The 17,203-nt window shown below is 39.9% G+C and overlaps 1 protein-coding gene across 6 annotated transcripts in view; it reads right to left on the bottom strand.

Moving 5' to 3' along the window:
• Positions 1-17,203, bottom strand: part of dclre1a (DNA cross-link repair 1A (PSO2 homolog, S. cerevisiae)) — a 106,607-nt gene that overhangs the window by 53,826 nt on the left and 35,578 nt on the right. For 5 of the 6 annotated variants that reach the window (XR_009446970.1, XR_007249575.2, XM_048551385.2 and 2 more), the window contains exons 3-7: positions 16,562-16,695; positions 7,866-7,984; positions 6,490-6,633; positions 5,353-5,498; positions 4,030-4,184 (exon numbers count right to left, since the gene is read on the bottom strand). Coding sequence is in view for 3 of the 6 variants with exons in the window: in XM_048551385.2 (XP_048407342.2) it covers positions 4,030-4,184; positions 5,353-5,498; positions 6,490-6,633; positions 7,866-7,984; positions 16,562-16,695 (698 nt within the window). In the remaining 3 variants the exon portion in view is untranslated. Of the gene's footprint in view, positions 1-4,029; positions 4,185-5,352; positions 5,499-6,489; positions 6,634-7,865; positions 7,985-16,561; positions 16,696-17,203 lie in introns of those variants that run through there. The other variant, XR_007249576.2, reaches the window with a different exon arrangement.

Raw genomic sequence — 17,203 nt, 5'->3', positions numbered from 1 at the left:
CTCCAGGATCAAACACCAGGAAAATACTTTAGAATGGAAAATAATCTTTCAGAGTAGTTTTTGTAAGGTCCTACCCTTTTTACTTCTATTGCTAAAGCCATTCTATGTGCTTCTGTAATATTGACTGTAGACAACATAGTTTGCTAATTCTTTTTTCCTTAATCTCCCTGGAGGTTAGGAACAAAATACGAAACTTGCTTATTTACACATTCAGTTACCTGACAACTAAAACATCTGTAATATGTCTTATGATTCAGAGACCTTTAGATCAGAGTAGAGCAAAGATTGGTCTGGTTTAAAAAGTAGCACTGCGCAAAATACTGAAATGTATTTATTTTTTTTTTTTTTACACAGGAGAGGTATCCCATCTTGTTGAAACAGCTTAATTAGCTCCTACCAGCTTTCACAGGAAACCATAAACTCAGGAAGTATATAGAGGATATCCCATAGAGACTAGTAAAATTTAACATTATCTCTCACGTGAGAAGTCCAAATAAGTTAAATATTTTCCGGAGTTAAAGGGCACTCTAAATTGGACAAAAATGAATCCCAGCTTTCTACCAGTTAACCTTTTAAATGCCAATCACATATAGACTAGAAAAAAACCTAGAAAATTGTGCCAATTATAACAGAATTTAGCAGATAGCACTTTACTTTTCAGTTCTGTTCAAGGAATTGTCACCAGTTGTCTAATTCAAGTATCAAATGGTTTTGACACTCTGTTTCAGTGTTTGCAAAGCAGAATACGCATGCCATCACAGCGCTGCTGGCAATCAGCTGCAAAAATTAAAATTTTACTCTTCTCCTTGTGCCCCAATACTCTCCCCTCTTACTTTAATACCTTCCTTAAAAGTCTACCTTGGTGACTAAAATCAAACCACCTAACAGTCTAGATTTTGTAGTCAAAGACAAAGCAAAAGCATTCACTTGTAACTTCAAAGAAAATTAAATCCAACAGCAAATACAGCAAGCAGCCAAACAGAGGCAGCAAACTGGAAGTTGAATATTCCTGCCTCTCTTCACTTTAGGATTTTTGGATTTTGAATAAATATTGTATGAATACAAGAAGCTAAATTACGAACAAGCTTCAAAAATATTTTGCAACTGTGGAAATTATCAAGAAATTTGACATGTCACTAATACAAAATTAACTTTTCAGGACCAGAAGTTATTTATAAGTAAATAGGAATATAGTATGCCACTTAGAACACAGCCGATTCTATAAAAGGTGCAACTTTTCAAGGCTGAGAAGAGGTGATATTTCAATCAATTCGCAAATTACTTTAGTGTTGCAATTGGTGACAGAGCATGGGAGGGGAAAGAAATACCCCAAGTACAGAAGATCAGAAACATTGACTATGATTTGTTATTGTGTGCGCGCAAGCTCTACAGATTGCTGTCAATTTCTGTGTAATAATCACCACGAATACAGATGTTTTCTCCATCACTACTGCTGCAAAGTTCAGGCCATTAACTCTCTCTTAGTACCTTTTATCCCAAAAGACAAAAGTAGTTTTATTTACTTGAGCTGGCAAGGCCAGGGTTTGTTGCCCATCTCTAATTAACCTTGAACTAAGTGGTTACCTAGGCCACTTCAGAAGGACAGTAAATCATATCACTTGATCTGGAGTCATATGTATGCCAGACAGGCAGGGATAGCAGATTTCCTTCTCTAGATAGCGTTAGTGAACCACGTGTCATTATTAGTAAACCAGATGTGTGTGTCTTTTTCAAATATGGGTGGTTCTTTCTTGAGTAAAATTATTGGGACTAGCTTGCTAGATTCATTACAGGTAAATTATACAAACTCTTATAGTTAGATTTGAACCCATAACCCCTATTTGTCTAGTTATATTACCAGTATGTGATATTACACAAATTCGCACAGTTGGATTTGAACCCACATTTGTCTGTGGTGATATTACCAGTATGCTATCTTCTCCCCATTATACCATGAAGTAAAGAAAGTCGCATGATGAGAAATACATTCCACTCAAATCGCAGAAAGAAAAATAAATACTTGTTACAGCATTTTTCACTGCCACCAGATGTATCAACATACTTTACAGCCAATTAAAATACTTTTTCAAAAGTAGTTACTGTTGTAATATAGAAAGTATATCAGCTGTTGTGAACATCAACAGCAAATGTGACGATGACCAGTTTTTGCGGTCTTGATTGGGTGATAAATATTGGCCGAGGCACCAAGGATATTTTTCACTCTCGTCTTTTAAAAATAACAAAACGTGGTATCTTTTACATTTGTCTGAACAAGCAAATAGATGAAAGCTCAATTATCACTATTATTTTGGATATTTCCACTATTTTCTATTTCCACTGTTAGCATTCACATACTAGTTACTTATAAGCTTTTAAAAATGAAAACTAATAACCATTAGCAAGGTAGACTTTGCACTTAACACCAAAAGAACAACAAACGGCAAAGCTTTTGAAAGCAAAAGGCTGCATGAAACGTAAATATGAACCACACATGTTCAATAAAATTGCAAATGTTAAACATTTTCCAGAAAGACCTGGGGCAGGTTCAATAAGTGGATGGCCTGCACGAACTAACTAGGGTATTTGCTGAAGTGTAGGTTTAAAAAAACTGGCAGTCGGCTAAAATGGTATGGACTCGGATAAACATTTGACCCTTCTAACCTGAAAGGTAAAACCTTGTTACAAGATGAATGAATCAAGTCTATTCATATCAAAGAAGTTCAAACATCGCAAGGGCAATTGAGAGGAAGAATAAACTACTTATATATTTTTACATCATTAAAATGTACTATTCACTTGTTCTTAAACCTAGCCTCCTGCAAGTGAGTAGTGAGTGTCTGCTTTCGTTAGGATAGAGTACTGTACCAATACAAACATTGGCAAAAAGATATACCGGAGGATGTTCATTAGCCAATTTCCTGGGACAAATTCTTGAAGATACCATGTTCTGACTACAAGCAAGTGCGTCATGAAAATCTTGCAGTTGAGAGGTTAGTACTTTGTGTTGACAAATTTGTACCTCGAAATTGAACCTAAGGAACTTACTTATGATAACAAAGTAGTTAGCATTCTTGCGTGCTACTGGTAGCAACTACTGTGGGTATTCACCAATAAATACAAAAGTCTTAAAACAGAACAGATATTGATCAATCCAGTCTGCTCCTGTAGAAACTGCATGCTTTACTCATATATCATGGCAATTATGTATGAATATGAAGACAAAGATCCCTTAGTGGAAAAGTACAACAATGCCATTAGCACAGCAATGCAGAAATAGGAAAATATATTGACAGCACCACTTATCTGCAGTGTTATTACATTTTAATTTGTTTTGTTTGCAGAAATTAGCATGAAGCTTGCAAAGTTAGCTTTCAATTAGACTATAGGTAGAGTATGTGCTTTTTTCTAGTTTCTACTTCAGCTTTAATGTATCACACCCGCGTGTGCACACACGTATAAATCTATGGAGTGGATTTGCATTTGCAGGCTTGTAATTGCAGATATATTCTATTTTGTTCAAAAAGCACGGAATTTGTAGACAACCAATGTGGCCTACTATAAATTCCTACTTTGGAAATAAAACCAGTCTGACGCCAAATTGATACACAGCCAGATCCTAAACAAGGCCTCACACCTAACATACATTGTCTGACCTAGGATGTCACATCTGGTATACTGATTGAATTAATAAAACCTTTAGTTATCTCGGGGCAGTGACGTGAAAGAAATTCAGGAATTTGCATATTAATCTTTTCTAACTGACTCAAGATTCACAGTCATCTTAGGTTAGTTTGACACTGCATCAGTTCTGTGACCTTTCGATTTTTTGCTTATAAATTCAGTGTCCAAAACCACCTCTCTCACTGAGGAGAAGAAATGAGACTCCTAAAGGTTGCAACTCCAGATAAACCTGTTGGTCTGTAGCCTAGTGTTGTCTGATTTTTTTACCTAATTTCTATAGATTATAGCCAGTGCTTTGTGTGCAAAGCTTATAATGCCTTGTAGAAACAAGTATTCATGATAACCTACCTTAAAGGTAACTTGCATCATAGGTAGTAAATGAAGTTGAGAGTTTTCCCAGTCCATAGTGATGGTAGAGTTTATTCGGTCAGAATCCAAACACTGTAGAATTTCGAGTTTATTTCGAGTAATACAAACTTTACATCCAAGTACCTCAGCTATAGCTTTTAAAACAAAAACAATAGAAAAATACATTTTAAAAATCTTAGCTTTTGGTTTTTCCCTCCCATTTCTCTTCCAAATGTCCAGCGTGATACAATTACAAGCCTATATTTGTCTAAACTAAATTACAAAATGGGGTAGTGCACATGGTCCAAGCCAGTCATGAAATGGAACTCAATGCCTTAAAGTGCATACCCAATTCTGTTACAGGTATTGAGCTTAGAGGATCCCACTAGAATCTTATTTCTTTGGAAAGCAACCATTCTAATATCTTAATCACATTTAGTCTTTCTCGTTTTACTAAAACCCAGGGGAGTCTAGCTAAAATATCAACACCATACTAGAATTAAAGGGACCATCCTGGATCAGTTATCAAGATTACTAAGTTCACTATAAAAGAGATTGCCTTGTCAATTAACTGAATGGAGAAGTACACCGACTTCTCCCTTTCCTCCAACAAGGAAGTTCATGAATGGTTAATCATAAGACAAGCATCCTCTCTAGGTGGCAAAAGCATAAAAACAAATCCTAATATGCAGCACAAGTTACCATAAGTGTACTTCCGTACTCTTGGATTCATATTTATCTAGGTAGCGTCCATGCCTTTTAAATTTTAAATTCTTCCCTCAATCAAAAACTCCTTTTATTGTTTCGTGCAGTATTTCCTATCTTTCCTTTGCTTTTGTTCTTTTCATATTGGCTCATATTCCTCCGAATAATAGGTTTTCTTTGACAAAATGTCAAAACGTTAACTATATGCCTAGTTTATCAATACCTAAAACTAAAATTCTAGGCACTCTTGAGACAGATCTGGTTACATTACATGGAATATAAATTCAGAGCAAAAGAATGCTCATTTGGAGCTGACCAGATCAGGAGGCCTTGCTTTAATACTATCCCCTTTGTTCCTCCATACATGGTCACATTATTTTAGCTCTTGTCTTTCACATAGAAACTGACAAATGTTCAGGTATTATGCTAGTAACCATATCCACCATTCATCAATTAATCCAATTTCAAAGTATTTTAACAATTCTATTTGGGGCTGGGGGGGGGGGGGGGGGGGGGGGGGGTGAGGAGGGAAAGAAAGATGGGAGAGATAACAGGCCGGACAGGATTCTTCCTTTAAATGCATATACTGAGTGTACATTACATTTTACCGAATCTTACCTAGGAAAACTCTCTCTTTTCCAATAGAATAAGTACCACAGACGATCAATGTCCTGGGATGCATCATTATAGTTTCAAAGGCAACATTAGCAACAAACTGGATGGTTTCTTGCTGTGAAGGAAACGTGTATTCTGGACTGCAGTATCTACCAAAAGAAGCCAAAGTATACCCAGAATGTAGTGTTCTATTATCGTGAACAATAAGAATATCAAATTTTCTTAGTAATGAACAACATTAGGAAGCATCCTTGTTATGTACTTTATTCTAATTACAGTTCTGAGATACCAATTACAGGTATGAGAAACACGAGCGGTGCTTTGAGATTAAATTATATTCATAGTTCACAAATATTGCATAGTCATCAATGCAAAGAGTAAGAGTAAAATTGGAACGTGTGTTTCCCGAATACAGCTTCAGTGTTTTGTTTTTCTTTTTTTCATGAAGGTAATGATGTGGCTGCACCATTCATCATCATTTAGTAGAAAATTCCTTCTATACAATCCAAGTGATTGTGTTCTACATACCGATTTGGTTAACTAGCATCCATCACCAGTGAATAAGCTCTACTCTTTCAGAAAACATTAGAAAATTCTGACAAGAGTTCATCAGATAACAGCATGTCTTAGTGCAATTTCTTCAACAGTTTGCTTGGCCGTTGAGCATTTATTATGTAGAATGCTGACTTGCACAACAAGACATGCCAACCTGCCCATCTTTCCATCTACAATTTAGTGAGATGTTGCTTGCCTGCTGCCACCACTTGGACTGTCGCAGCTGTTTCTTTTTATTGCAATTGGTCCAGTTGATATCCCAAAGCTCACTTCCTCCCTCCAAACAATGTTGTTAGTGTTTACGTACTGATGAAGTCTAGGGTTTACTGTGTTGTACCATTTTAGCAGATAACCAATTAAATGAAGAACACACAATTAAAGAAACGCACATTTTACTTTAAATTTTCAAAGTAAAATTAAAACAAAATGCAAATATAAATACTTAAAGTACCTGCCTAATGACAATATCTATTACACATCTTCAGTTCATATGCTAGCTGCTAATGTATTGGACAACACTGATTTAAACCAAGACATTTTATCAGAAAAAATACCATTCTGATTCATGCAATAAATTTCTCTTACGTGGTATCCAGATAAAGAGTGTCAATCTTTTGCCCCATGAGATGAGTGTAACGCTCCATGGAAGTATTAGCTCGAAAATCACCAGTATGCAACAGTGTTTTACCATTTGGAAGCTGGAATAACAACATAACAGCACCTGGACAGCTGCAGAATATTTATAGGCAATGCAAGTCAGAATAGAAGTTAGTAGTTTCATAGTACAAAATCTCTGTTTGTGAACGATTTGAACAATACAAAAATTCAACATTAATTTTTTTTGCAACCCTTACTACCAAGCTTACTTCAGTACTTCTTTACAGCACCAATTTCTCTAACACCATGAGAAATGAAAGAATCAGTAAGGGGAATATATAGGAATGGGAATAAACCATTTAGCCCTTTGAACCTGCTCCACCTTCCAAAAAAAAATTACAGCTGTTTGATGACCCAACTCCAAACAGACTTTTGTTTTGCAAAGTCAGTCATTAATTACCGGTTTAAAATTATTTGATCAAGTGTCATTTTAACTTGCAGAACACTTCTTCAAATTTTTTCTAAAACCATTCCTGAAAGGTCTAGCTCTAATTTTGAGATTGTAGCCCTAATTACCCTCTAGCTAACAAAGGATAGGTGGTTTCCACCCATCAGTTCCCCTTAGCTTAGAAATTTCAACTGAATTACTCCTTAACCTTCTAAATGCACAGCAAGTACCACTCCAGTCTGTTTGATAAAAATCAGAACTACTGGAAACATTCAGCAGGTTTGGCACCATCTAAGGTGGGAGCACAATAGTTAATACATCAAGTGCAATATGACTTCCGTGGCGTATGAAAAATAAGATTGTATATTCAAATCCTGGGGCTTGAACTCACCACACTGAGTCAAGACTAGATTAGATTAGATTCCCTACAGTGTGGAAACAGGTCCTTCTGTCCAACAAGTCCACACCGCCCCGGAAGCATCCCACCCAGACCCATCACCCTATAAACCCACACAGCCCTGAACACTATGGGCAATTTGGCATGGCCAATCCACGTAGCCTGCACATCTTTGGACTGTGGGAGGAAATCAAAGCACCCGGAGGAAACCCACACAGACATGGGGAGAATGTGCAAACTCCACATAGACAGTTGCCCGAGGCTGGGTCCCTGGTGCTGTGAGGCTGCAGTGCTAACCACTGAGCCACAGTGCCACCCCAAGACTACGAGAATTAGAAAAGATGGAAAAAGTGGGACTAGGAAAAAAATAGAATCTCTAGCCGGAAGCAAAGAATATGTTGCAGATCAATACAGAAATGTCACAGCCTTCATGGCTAGCAGATGTTAAGTTGGGCATTTAACAGAGTTGTGGGTGATAGTGGCTACACATTTTGATGGAAGATATGTTAAAATACTTACTGGTTTGCATCCAAAAGGACTACCTTAATTCCATCCACAACACATTCAGTATTCATAGGCAGGCTTGTGACATACTGTGCCTGCACTTTAAGCTTAGATATCACCAAATTGCTTGTTATCTGAAATTTAAAGGGGAATAAAAAGTTAATTGAATGATTTACTAAACTGCCCATCTCCGAGAGTCATGTGAGCGAGTTGCTGCATTCTAGCATCTTTTGCAGCTGCTGTCATTAATAAATTAGATGTTTGAATGAAATGAAGTTCACTGAATTAGTTGAACTGAGGTCTCAATCCTGGGGAGCTCGCTCCAGCTCCCAGACATGTACGGGGAAGGGGGTTTTGCAGCTAAAACTAAAACTGGGAACACATCCTCCACGCATTATTTTGCGAGCTCAGACACAGAGATCCATTGCTTGCTTGAGTACAGCCAAACATTTCCTTAAGATATCATCCAAGTTTGATTGGTTTCAGTACTTTGATATTAATTTACTTGTTCCCAAGTCCAATTATATAGAATATCATGAAAAACATTGGATTATCACAAACTGACGTACAAATAGATTTTTCAATGAGTTCTAGAAGCAGCAATTCCTTGCAGGATAATATTTTTGAATGTAAAAAATTTTGGTCATTAAATTTTAAATCCAAAATAGCAACACTACAAAAATTTAACTTGTTATAAACAATAGCAAAAAGGGATTTCTCAGTGGATGGCACAGTTGGCTCTGCTGCAGAGCAGGGAAGGGAAAAACTTGGGAAAGCTTTGGTGATAGGTGACTTATTTGTAAAGGGAACTGACAGGATGTTCTGTGGTCACGAAAATGACTCTTGAATGGTATATGGTGTCAGGGCCAGGATGTCTCAGAGGTGGCTGTAGGGCATTCTGAAAGGGGAGGGTGAATAGTTACTGGTAGCGGTAAATGTTGGTACCAATGACATGAGCAAAAAAAAAAAAGGCCTTGCAACAGGAATTTAAAGAGTTAGGTTGTAAATTAAAACAGGAGGACGAGGGATGTTGTAATCTTTGGATTATTTCCAGTGCCACGCACTACTGAATACAAGAACAGGAAGATAGGTCAGTTTGACATGTGGCTAAAGGTATGATGTAGGAGGGAGAAAGTTTTAGAATTTTGGATCATTATGACAGTTCATGGGGTAGGTGGGACCTGTGCAACCCATCCAGCTTGCATTTGAATTGGAATGGGCCCAGTATCCTTACTGGGTGGTATGCTTGTGCATTTTTTTGGGAAGTTGTCTGGGGAATTAGGCAGAGAATAAATATAAAGTCAACAGCAAGGTTCAGTCAAATATAGAAGGAATACCAGGACAGTCCAGCATGCAAAGAAGACATGGGGCACAAAAATGCACATGGGATGACCCAAAAGCTAAACTGCATCTATTTTAATGCAAGGAGCCTGACCAGTAAAGTGGAAGACCTTACAGCATTGATCAGCTTGCAGGAATATGATATTATTGAAATCACGGAGACATAATGAAGCAAGGGCAGGATTGGCAGCTCAGTATTCCAGGGTACAGAAGTACCAGGCATGATGAGGGGAACGTAAGAGAGGAGACAATTAACAAAGTATATCATTGCAGTAATGAGGGAGGATGTCTTAGAAGGCTTTTCGAAAGAAGCAACTTGATAGAACTTCAAATCAGTAAAAAGAGGCGATCATGTTGTTGGGATTTTCTTTATAAGTTGTTTTGTGGGATGTGGGCATCACCAGCATTTATTGCCTGACCTTAATTGCCTTTGAAAAGGTGGCAGTGAGCTGCCTTCTTGAACCGCTGCAGACCTCCTGCTGTGCATTGACCCATAATGTCATTAGGGTCGGAATTCCAGGATTTTGACCCAGCAACAGTGAAGGAACACTAAATATATTTCCAAGTCAGGATGACGACTGGCTTGGAGGGGGGAGGGGGGCACTCGAAGGTGGTGATGTTCCCATATATCTGCTGCCATTCTCCTTCTAGATGGAAGTGGTTGTGGGTTTGGAAGATGCTGACTGAGGATCTTTGGTGAATTTCTGCAGTACATCTTGTAGAGAGTACACACTGCTGCTACTGACCGTCAGTGCTGGAGGGAGTGGTAGCTTGTGGATGTAGTGCCAACCTGGGGGCTGTTTTGTCCTGGATGTTGTTAAGCTTCTTGAGTGTTGTTACAACTGCACACATCCAGACAAGTTGGCAGCATTCCATCACATTCCTAACTTGTGCTCTGTAGATGGTGAAGAGGTGAAAAGTCAGATGGTGAGTTACTCACTGTAGTATTCTGAGCTTCTGACCTGCTTTTGTAGCCAGTATTTATGTGGTGAGTCCAGTTGAGTTTCTAGTCAATGATAAACCCACGGTATTGATAGTGCAGAATTCAGTGATTGTAACACTGTTCAATGGCAAGGAACAATGGTTAAATAGTCTCTTATTGTGATGGTCAGAGCCTGGCATTTGTGTGGCATGAATGTTACTCACCACTTATCAGCACAAGCTGGGATACTGTCCAGATGTTGTTGCACGTGAGCATGGACTGCTTCAGTATCCGAGGAGTCACAAATGGTGCTGAGCATTGCACAATCATTGGCAAACATCCCTATTTCTGACCTTATGAAGGAGGGAAAGTAATTGATGAAGCAGCTGAAGATGGTTGGGCCTAGGACACTACCCTTAGGAACTCCTACAGAGATGTCCTGGAGCTGAGATGACTGACTGCCAACAAACACAACCAACTCCCTATGTCAGGTATGATTCCAATCCCCGGAGAGTTTGTCCCCTGATACTCACTGATTCTAGTTTTGCTAGGGCTCCTTGATGCCATACTTGGTTAAGTGCAATTTTTATGTCAAGGGCTGGTGCTCTTACCTCACCTCAAGAATTCAGCTCATTTGTCCATGTCTGGACCAAGGCTGTATTGAGGTCCAGAGCTGAGTGTCCCTGGCAGAACCCTAACTGGGCAGATTTTGCTGAGCAGGTGCTGCTTGGTAGCACTGTTGATGACACCTTTCATCACTTTACTGATGATGGAGAGTAGACTTGGGGCAGTAATTGGGCAGGCTGGATTTGTCCAGCTTTTCATGTTCAAGACATACTTGGGCAATTTTCCACATTGTCAGGTAGACACCAGTGTTGCAACTGTACTGGAACAGTTTGGCTAGGGGAACGGCAAGTTCTGGAGCACAGGTCTTCAGTCCTATTGTCAGAATGTTGTCAGAGCCCATTGCCTTTGCAGTATCCAGTGTCTCCAATTGTTTCGTGATATCACGTGGCATGAATCAAATTGGCTGAAGACTGGTATCTGTAATGCTGGAGACCACGAGAGGAGGTCAAGATAGATCATCCAGTCAGCACTTCTGAAGCACTACAAAAGCTTCGGCTTTATCTTTTGCACTGATATACTGGGCTCTTCCATCGCTGAGAATGGGGATATTTGAGCAGCATGTTGTTTACATGCCCACCACCATTTACAACTGGATGTGGCGGCACTGCAGAGGTTAGATCTGATCCATTCATTGTGGGATCGCTTAGCTCTGTCTATCACTTGCTGCTTATGCTGTTTGGCATGGAAGCAGTCCTGTTTGGTGGCTTCACCAGGCTGACGCCTCATCTTCAAGTGCGTCTCGTGCTGATTCTGGCATGCCCTCCTGCACCCTCCATGGAACCAGGGTTGACAATCTGGTTTGATGGAAATTGTTAAGTGGAGGATATGCCAAGCAACGAGGTTACAGATTGTGCTCGAGTACAATTCTGCTGCCGTTGATGACCCACAGCACCTCATGGATGCCCAGTCTCAAGTTGCCAGATCTGTTTGAAGTTTGTTCCATTTAGCACGATGACAGAGCCACAAAGCATGATGGAGGCTATTCTCAATGTGAAGACAGGACTTTGTCTCCATGAGAATTGTGAGGTGGTCACTCTTACTGACATTGTCATGGATAGATTTATCTGCAGCTGGCAGATTGGTAAGGATGAGATGAAGTATGTTTTTCCCTCTTGTTGGTTACCTCACCACCTGCCACAGACCCAGTCAAGCAGCTATGTCCTTTTGGACCCAACCAGCTTGATCAGTAGTGCTGATGCCGAGCCACTCTTGATGGTGGACATCGAAGTCCCCCACCCAGAGTAAATTTTGTGCCCTTGCCATCCTCAGTGTTGTTCAACATGGAAAAATATTGATTCACCAGCTGAGAGAGGATGGTATGTGGTAATCAGCAGGAGGTTTCCTTGCCCATGTTTCACCTGAAGTCATGAGGCTTCATGGGGTCCGGAGTCAATGCTGAGGACTCCTTGAGCAATACCTCCTCACTGGTATACCATTGTGCCGCCACCTTGCTGGGCCTGTCATGCCAGTTTAACAGGATATATCCACGGATGGTGATGGTGGTGTCTGGAACATAGTGACACTCATGGAATCATACCTTACAGACAATGTCAGGATGTTGCTTAACTAGTCTGTCAGACAGCTCTTCCAATTCTGGCTCTAGCTCCCAGATGTTACTAAGGAGGGCTCTGCAGAATTGACAAGGCTGTTTCTGCAGTTTACTTTTCTGGTGCCTAGAGTGATGGCAGGTGATTTGTCTGGTTTCACTTCTTTGAGACTCTGCAGCGACTGGTACAACTGAATTACTAGCTAATCCATTTCAGAAGGCAATTGAGAGTCAACCACATTGCTGTGGGTCTGGAGTCACATGTAGGTCAAACTAGGTAAGGATTGCAGATTTCCTTCCCTGAAGGACATTTGTGAACCAGGTGGGTTTTTCAGACAATCGACAATGATTTCATGGTGCTCAGTAGATTGTTAAGTCCAGTTTTTTTTATTGAATTAAAATTTCACCATCTGCCGTGGAGGGATTTGAACCTGGGTCCCCTGAATATGAGCTGAGTTTTATGGATTAATAGTCTAGTGATAATACCCATCGGCCATCACTTACCCCAAGGCAGATACTTCAGGCTTCCCAATAGTCAGAAGGAGTTAAAGGAACAGATATGTAGCTATATCACAGAGGTGTGAGAGGAGTAGGGATATAGTAGCAGGGGATTTCAACTTTGCTAATGTTAACTGGGATTGCGTCAGCATAAAAGGAATAGCCAGGGTGGAATTTTTAAAAGTGGACACAGGAGAGCTTTTAGAGTCAGCACAAAGATAGCCCAACTACAGAAAGGGCAGTGCAAGACCTTCTCCTCAGGGATCATGCCAGTCAAGTGGTTTAAATGCCAGTAGGCAAACATTTTGGGTATAGTGACCATAAGTCCAAGTTTCAAAGTCTTTGTGGAAAGGGATAAGGATAGTGTTGAAGTATGTAAACTGGAGAAGGCCAATTTCAATTATACTAGACAGGATCTGGTAAACAGACTGGTAGCAGTTACATGTAAGTCAGTCTACGTTTGGAAAGGGGAATCTTTTAAAAGTAGTATAGTGAAAGTTCAGGGCCAGCATGCTCCTCTAAAGTGGAAAGGACAAGGGCAGCAAGTCCAGGGAACCCTGAATGTCAAGGGATAGAGAGCTTGATCACGAAAAACGATGAAGCACATTAGGTAAAGAGCATTAAAAACAGGGGAGAACTTCCAAGAATATTGTGTGTATCCAGGGTTCTTAAAGAAATTAGGAGGTCAAAGGGGGCTGCAAAATATTTTTGGCAGTTAGGATTAAAAGGAAAATCCCATGGTATTTTATAAGTACATTAAAAGTAAGAGGATTACCGGAGAAACAGTGGGGCCGATTAGACACGGAAGAGGTAATCTGTGCATTGAGACAGAGAATGTGAGCGAGGTCTGAAATTAATATTTCTCATCTGTATTCACAAAGGAGAAAGATATTGTAATTGGAGATTTTAGTTGGGATGGTGAGGTTCTAAAGCATGTTAAAATTAACAAGGAGGAATTCGATGTTTGAGCTGGCATGAAGATGCATTAATCCCCAGGGTCTAATGAGATGCATCCCAGGCTATGGGAAGCAAGGAAGGTAGAGTCTCTGGCTAGGTCCCATATGGAAGCTTGATCCAAAAAGTAAGAGTCCATAGGATACAAGGCAAGTTGCAAATTCAATCCAAAATAGCCTTGCAAACAGGAGACAAAGGATAACGGTGGAACGTTTTTGTTTTGGTTGGAAGCCTGTGACCAGTGGTGTAGCACAGGGATCAGCACTAGGACCTTTGCTGCTTGTTACGTACATTATGATTTGGATGTTAACATAGAAGGTACAATTACTAAGTGCGCAAATAATACAAAAGTGGTGGTGTTGCGGCTACTGAGGAGGATGGTCTCAAGCTACAAATTTGATACTGGCTAACTGGTAAATTGGGCAGAGTAACAGCCCATGGAATTTAATCTTGATGCATTGAGAGGTCTAACAAGAGGTTCACATAACAAATAGTAGATCTCTAGGGAGTATTGAAGAACAAAGGGGACCTTGCTGTACAAGTCCGTAGAACCCCAAAGTTATCAGCATAGATAGATAGAGAGAGTAGTGAAGAAGGCATCCAGGATGCTTGCCTTCATTAGCCCCGGGATGGGTAGAATATAACAGTGAAGTTTTTTGGAACTTTATATAGCGTTGGTTATGCTGCAGATGGAACACTCTGCTGTTCTGCTCACGACACTATCCAAAGGTCACGATTGCACTGGAAAAGGTGCTGAGGAGATTCACCAGGACATTGCCTGATTTGGAAAGTTTCAATTATAAAGGCGAGACCGGAGAAGCTGGATTGGTTTTAGAATCGTACAGCACAAAACAGAACCATCCGTCCAACTCACTCACACAGAACAAGTTTGCCAAACTAAACTAGTCCCATTTGCCTCCTTTTAGCCCATGCCCCTCTAAACCTTTCCTATTTATGTACCTTTCCAAATGTCTTTTAAAATGTTGTAACTGAACATGCAACTACCCCTTTTTCTGGCAGTTCATTCGACATACGAACCACTCAGAAGAAATTGCTCCTCAGGTCCCTTTTGAATCTTCCTCTTCTCATCTTAAAAATATGCCTCCAAATTTTGAGCTTCTTCCACCCTAGGGAAAAGACAACTGCCATTCACCCTTTCTACACCATCATAATTTTATAAACCTCTACAAAGGTCACTCTTCAAACTCCTGTGCTCCAGTGAAAAAAGTTTTCACCTATCCTTATAACCCAAACCCTCCGAGTCCGGCAACTGGTAAATCTTTTCTGAATCCTCTCCAATTTATTAACATCCTTGCTAAAAACAAGGCAACCAGAACTGCACACAGTACTCCAAAAGTGGCCTCATCAATGTCCTGTACAACCACAACATAACATCCCAACTACTACACTCAATGATCTGAGCAACCAAGGCAAGCATACTAAACTACTTAATCCTATCTACTCGTGATGCAACTTTCAAAGAACTACGTATCCAAACCCCTAGGTCTCTCTGTTTGACAACACTATCCAGGGTCCTACCACGAACTATATAAGTCCTGCTCGTGTTTGTTTTAACCAACATGCAAGACCGAACATTTATCCAAATTAAATTAACTTAAACTTTGCCTGGGGCAGAGGTGGCTGACTGGGGATCTGATTCACATATACAAAATTAAGAGAGGCATACATAGGGGAGATCGTGAGCATCGTTTTACCATGGCAGATGTACCTAAGAACAGGGGACATTGATTGAAGGGGAGGAGTGGAAGGTTTGCAGGGAATGTGAAGAGATCAGAGGGTGATAGAAATATGCCTGAGATGGTGGTGGAGGCAGATACTATTTAAATGTTGAGAGAGTATCAGGAAGAGCGCTTAAAATTCCAGGGCAGATAAGGCTATGGACCAAGAGTGGGTAAATGGGATTGGTATAGTTTGGTGTTGGTTGGTCAGCACAGACATGCTGGGCTGAAGGTCCTGTTTCTATGCTGTTTGACCAAGACAAATGCTTACAGGCATAAATATACTAAAAATAGAAAATACAAGTAGAGAAAGGAAAATGCTGGGAATACATAGCTGGTTGGGTGTCACTCAAGAAAGGTCTTCAACCTGAAGCATTAATGATTCCTCTCCATAAATGCTACCTGATCTGTTGAATAGTTCCTACCTTTTCTTTTGGATCTCCAATAGCCTCAGTATCTTATTTCCATTTTTCTACAATACAGAATTATTAAACAGAAATCCCTATTCAGCCACAGATGCAGTTAAAACCATGTCACTATAGCCACAAGGAGTAACTTTAATAGAAAACACTCCAGATTTGCTCAGAATACAGGTACATACACCATTCCATATTAAGAGGTGTAAAGCATCGTCCAAACAAAAAAAATACTAATATTCTTTAAAATGAAATGCAAAGCGTAAGTACATTCATTACATGACAAACAGTAGTTTTAAAAAAAAATCACACATCAATCAGAAATACAATCATCCAAGATAACACAGTGTGGAGTTGAAGGAACACAACAGGCCAGGCAGCATCAGAGGAGCTTGAAAGTTGATGTTGCGGTTTGGTACCCTTTGACCTAAAATGTCAACTTTCCTGCTCCTCTGATGCTGCCTGGCCTGCTGTGCTCCTCCAGATGCACACTGTTATCTTTGACTGCCGCATGTACCGTTCTTACTATCTCTGCAATCATCCAAGGCTAGATTCCCAATAAGCCAGATGGCTAGCAGCTACCACACTGCCAGGGCGCAGTGTGGAAATCAAAATTTGTGTTTCAAATGAATAATATGAGGTCCTTTTTCAAATTCTACTTAACTTACCGTGCTGCAGTAAATAGGACATTTGAAATTCTTGGTAAGGCCTCCATAATGATCCGAGTGAAAGTGAGTCAGGAAGTAGGCAGTACAACCCTGAATATCACCATATTGGAAGGCATCCACTGTGAAATTAGTTCCTTCAAGCACAAAAATCAGTTGTGAAGACAGATTTCTAGCTGCTGTATAATACAAATATTGACGACCTATCAAAAACAGTCAAAAACTACAATACAAAGGGAAATCTGACAGATAGGCAAGGACTGTTTCTGGGAAGGAGTGCAGAGAAGACTAAAAATGGAGGAAGGTCTTGGGGGTCCTGCGTGTTAAATCACACCAAAATTTGTTAATCCACCGCCCACTGCTGACTCATACTAGCTCTGCATCCAAAATCCATAATCTTACTCTTTGCTACTTCTGACTCCATCCAGCTCCACAAGCCTTCAAGATCTCTGCAGTTCACCATCTTGGATTTTAAGTTACTACCATTCATGGATATGTTTCCAGCTTCCTGGATTCTTTAATCAAATTCTTCTCTTTTGGTCCTTAATATATATATATTTTTGATCACGTTTGGGGCATCTCTTCTCTTTCCCTCTGGTCTGATAACAAATACTACAAATAAAAATAATACAAAGCTTATGATAC

The sequence above is a fragment of the Stegostoma tigrinum genome, chromosome 20 (genome assembly GCF_030684315.1).
Source record: "Stegostoma tigrinum isolate sSteTig4 chromosome 20, sSteTig4.hap1, whole genome shotgun sequence".
Taxonomy (NCBI): Eukaryota; Metazoa; Chordata; class Chondrichthyes; order Orectolobiformes; family Stegostomatidae; genus Stegostoma; species Stegostoma tigrinum.
This window is presented reverse-complemented; position numbering and strand designations above follow the sequence as displayed.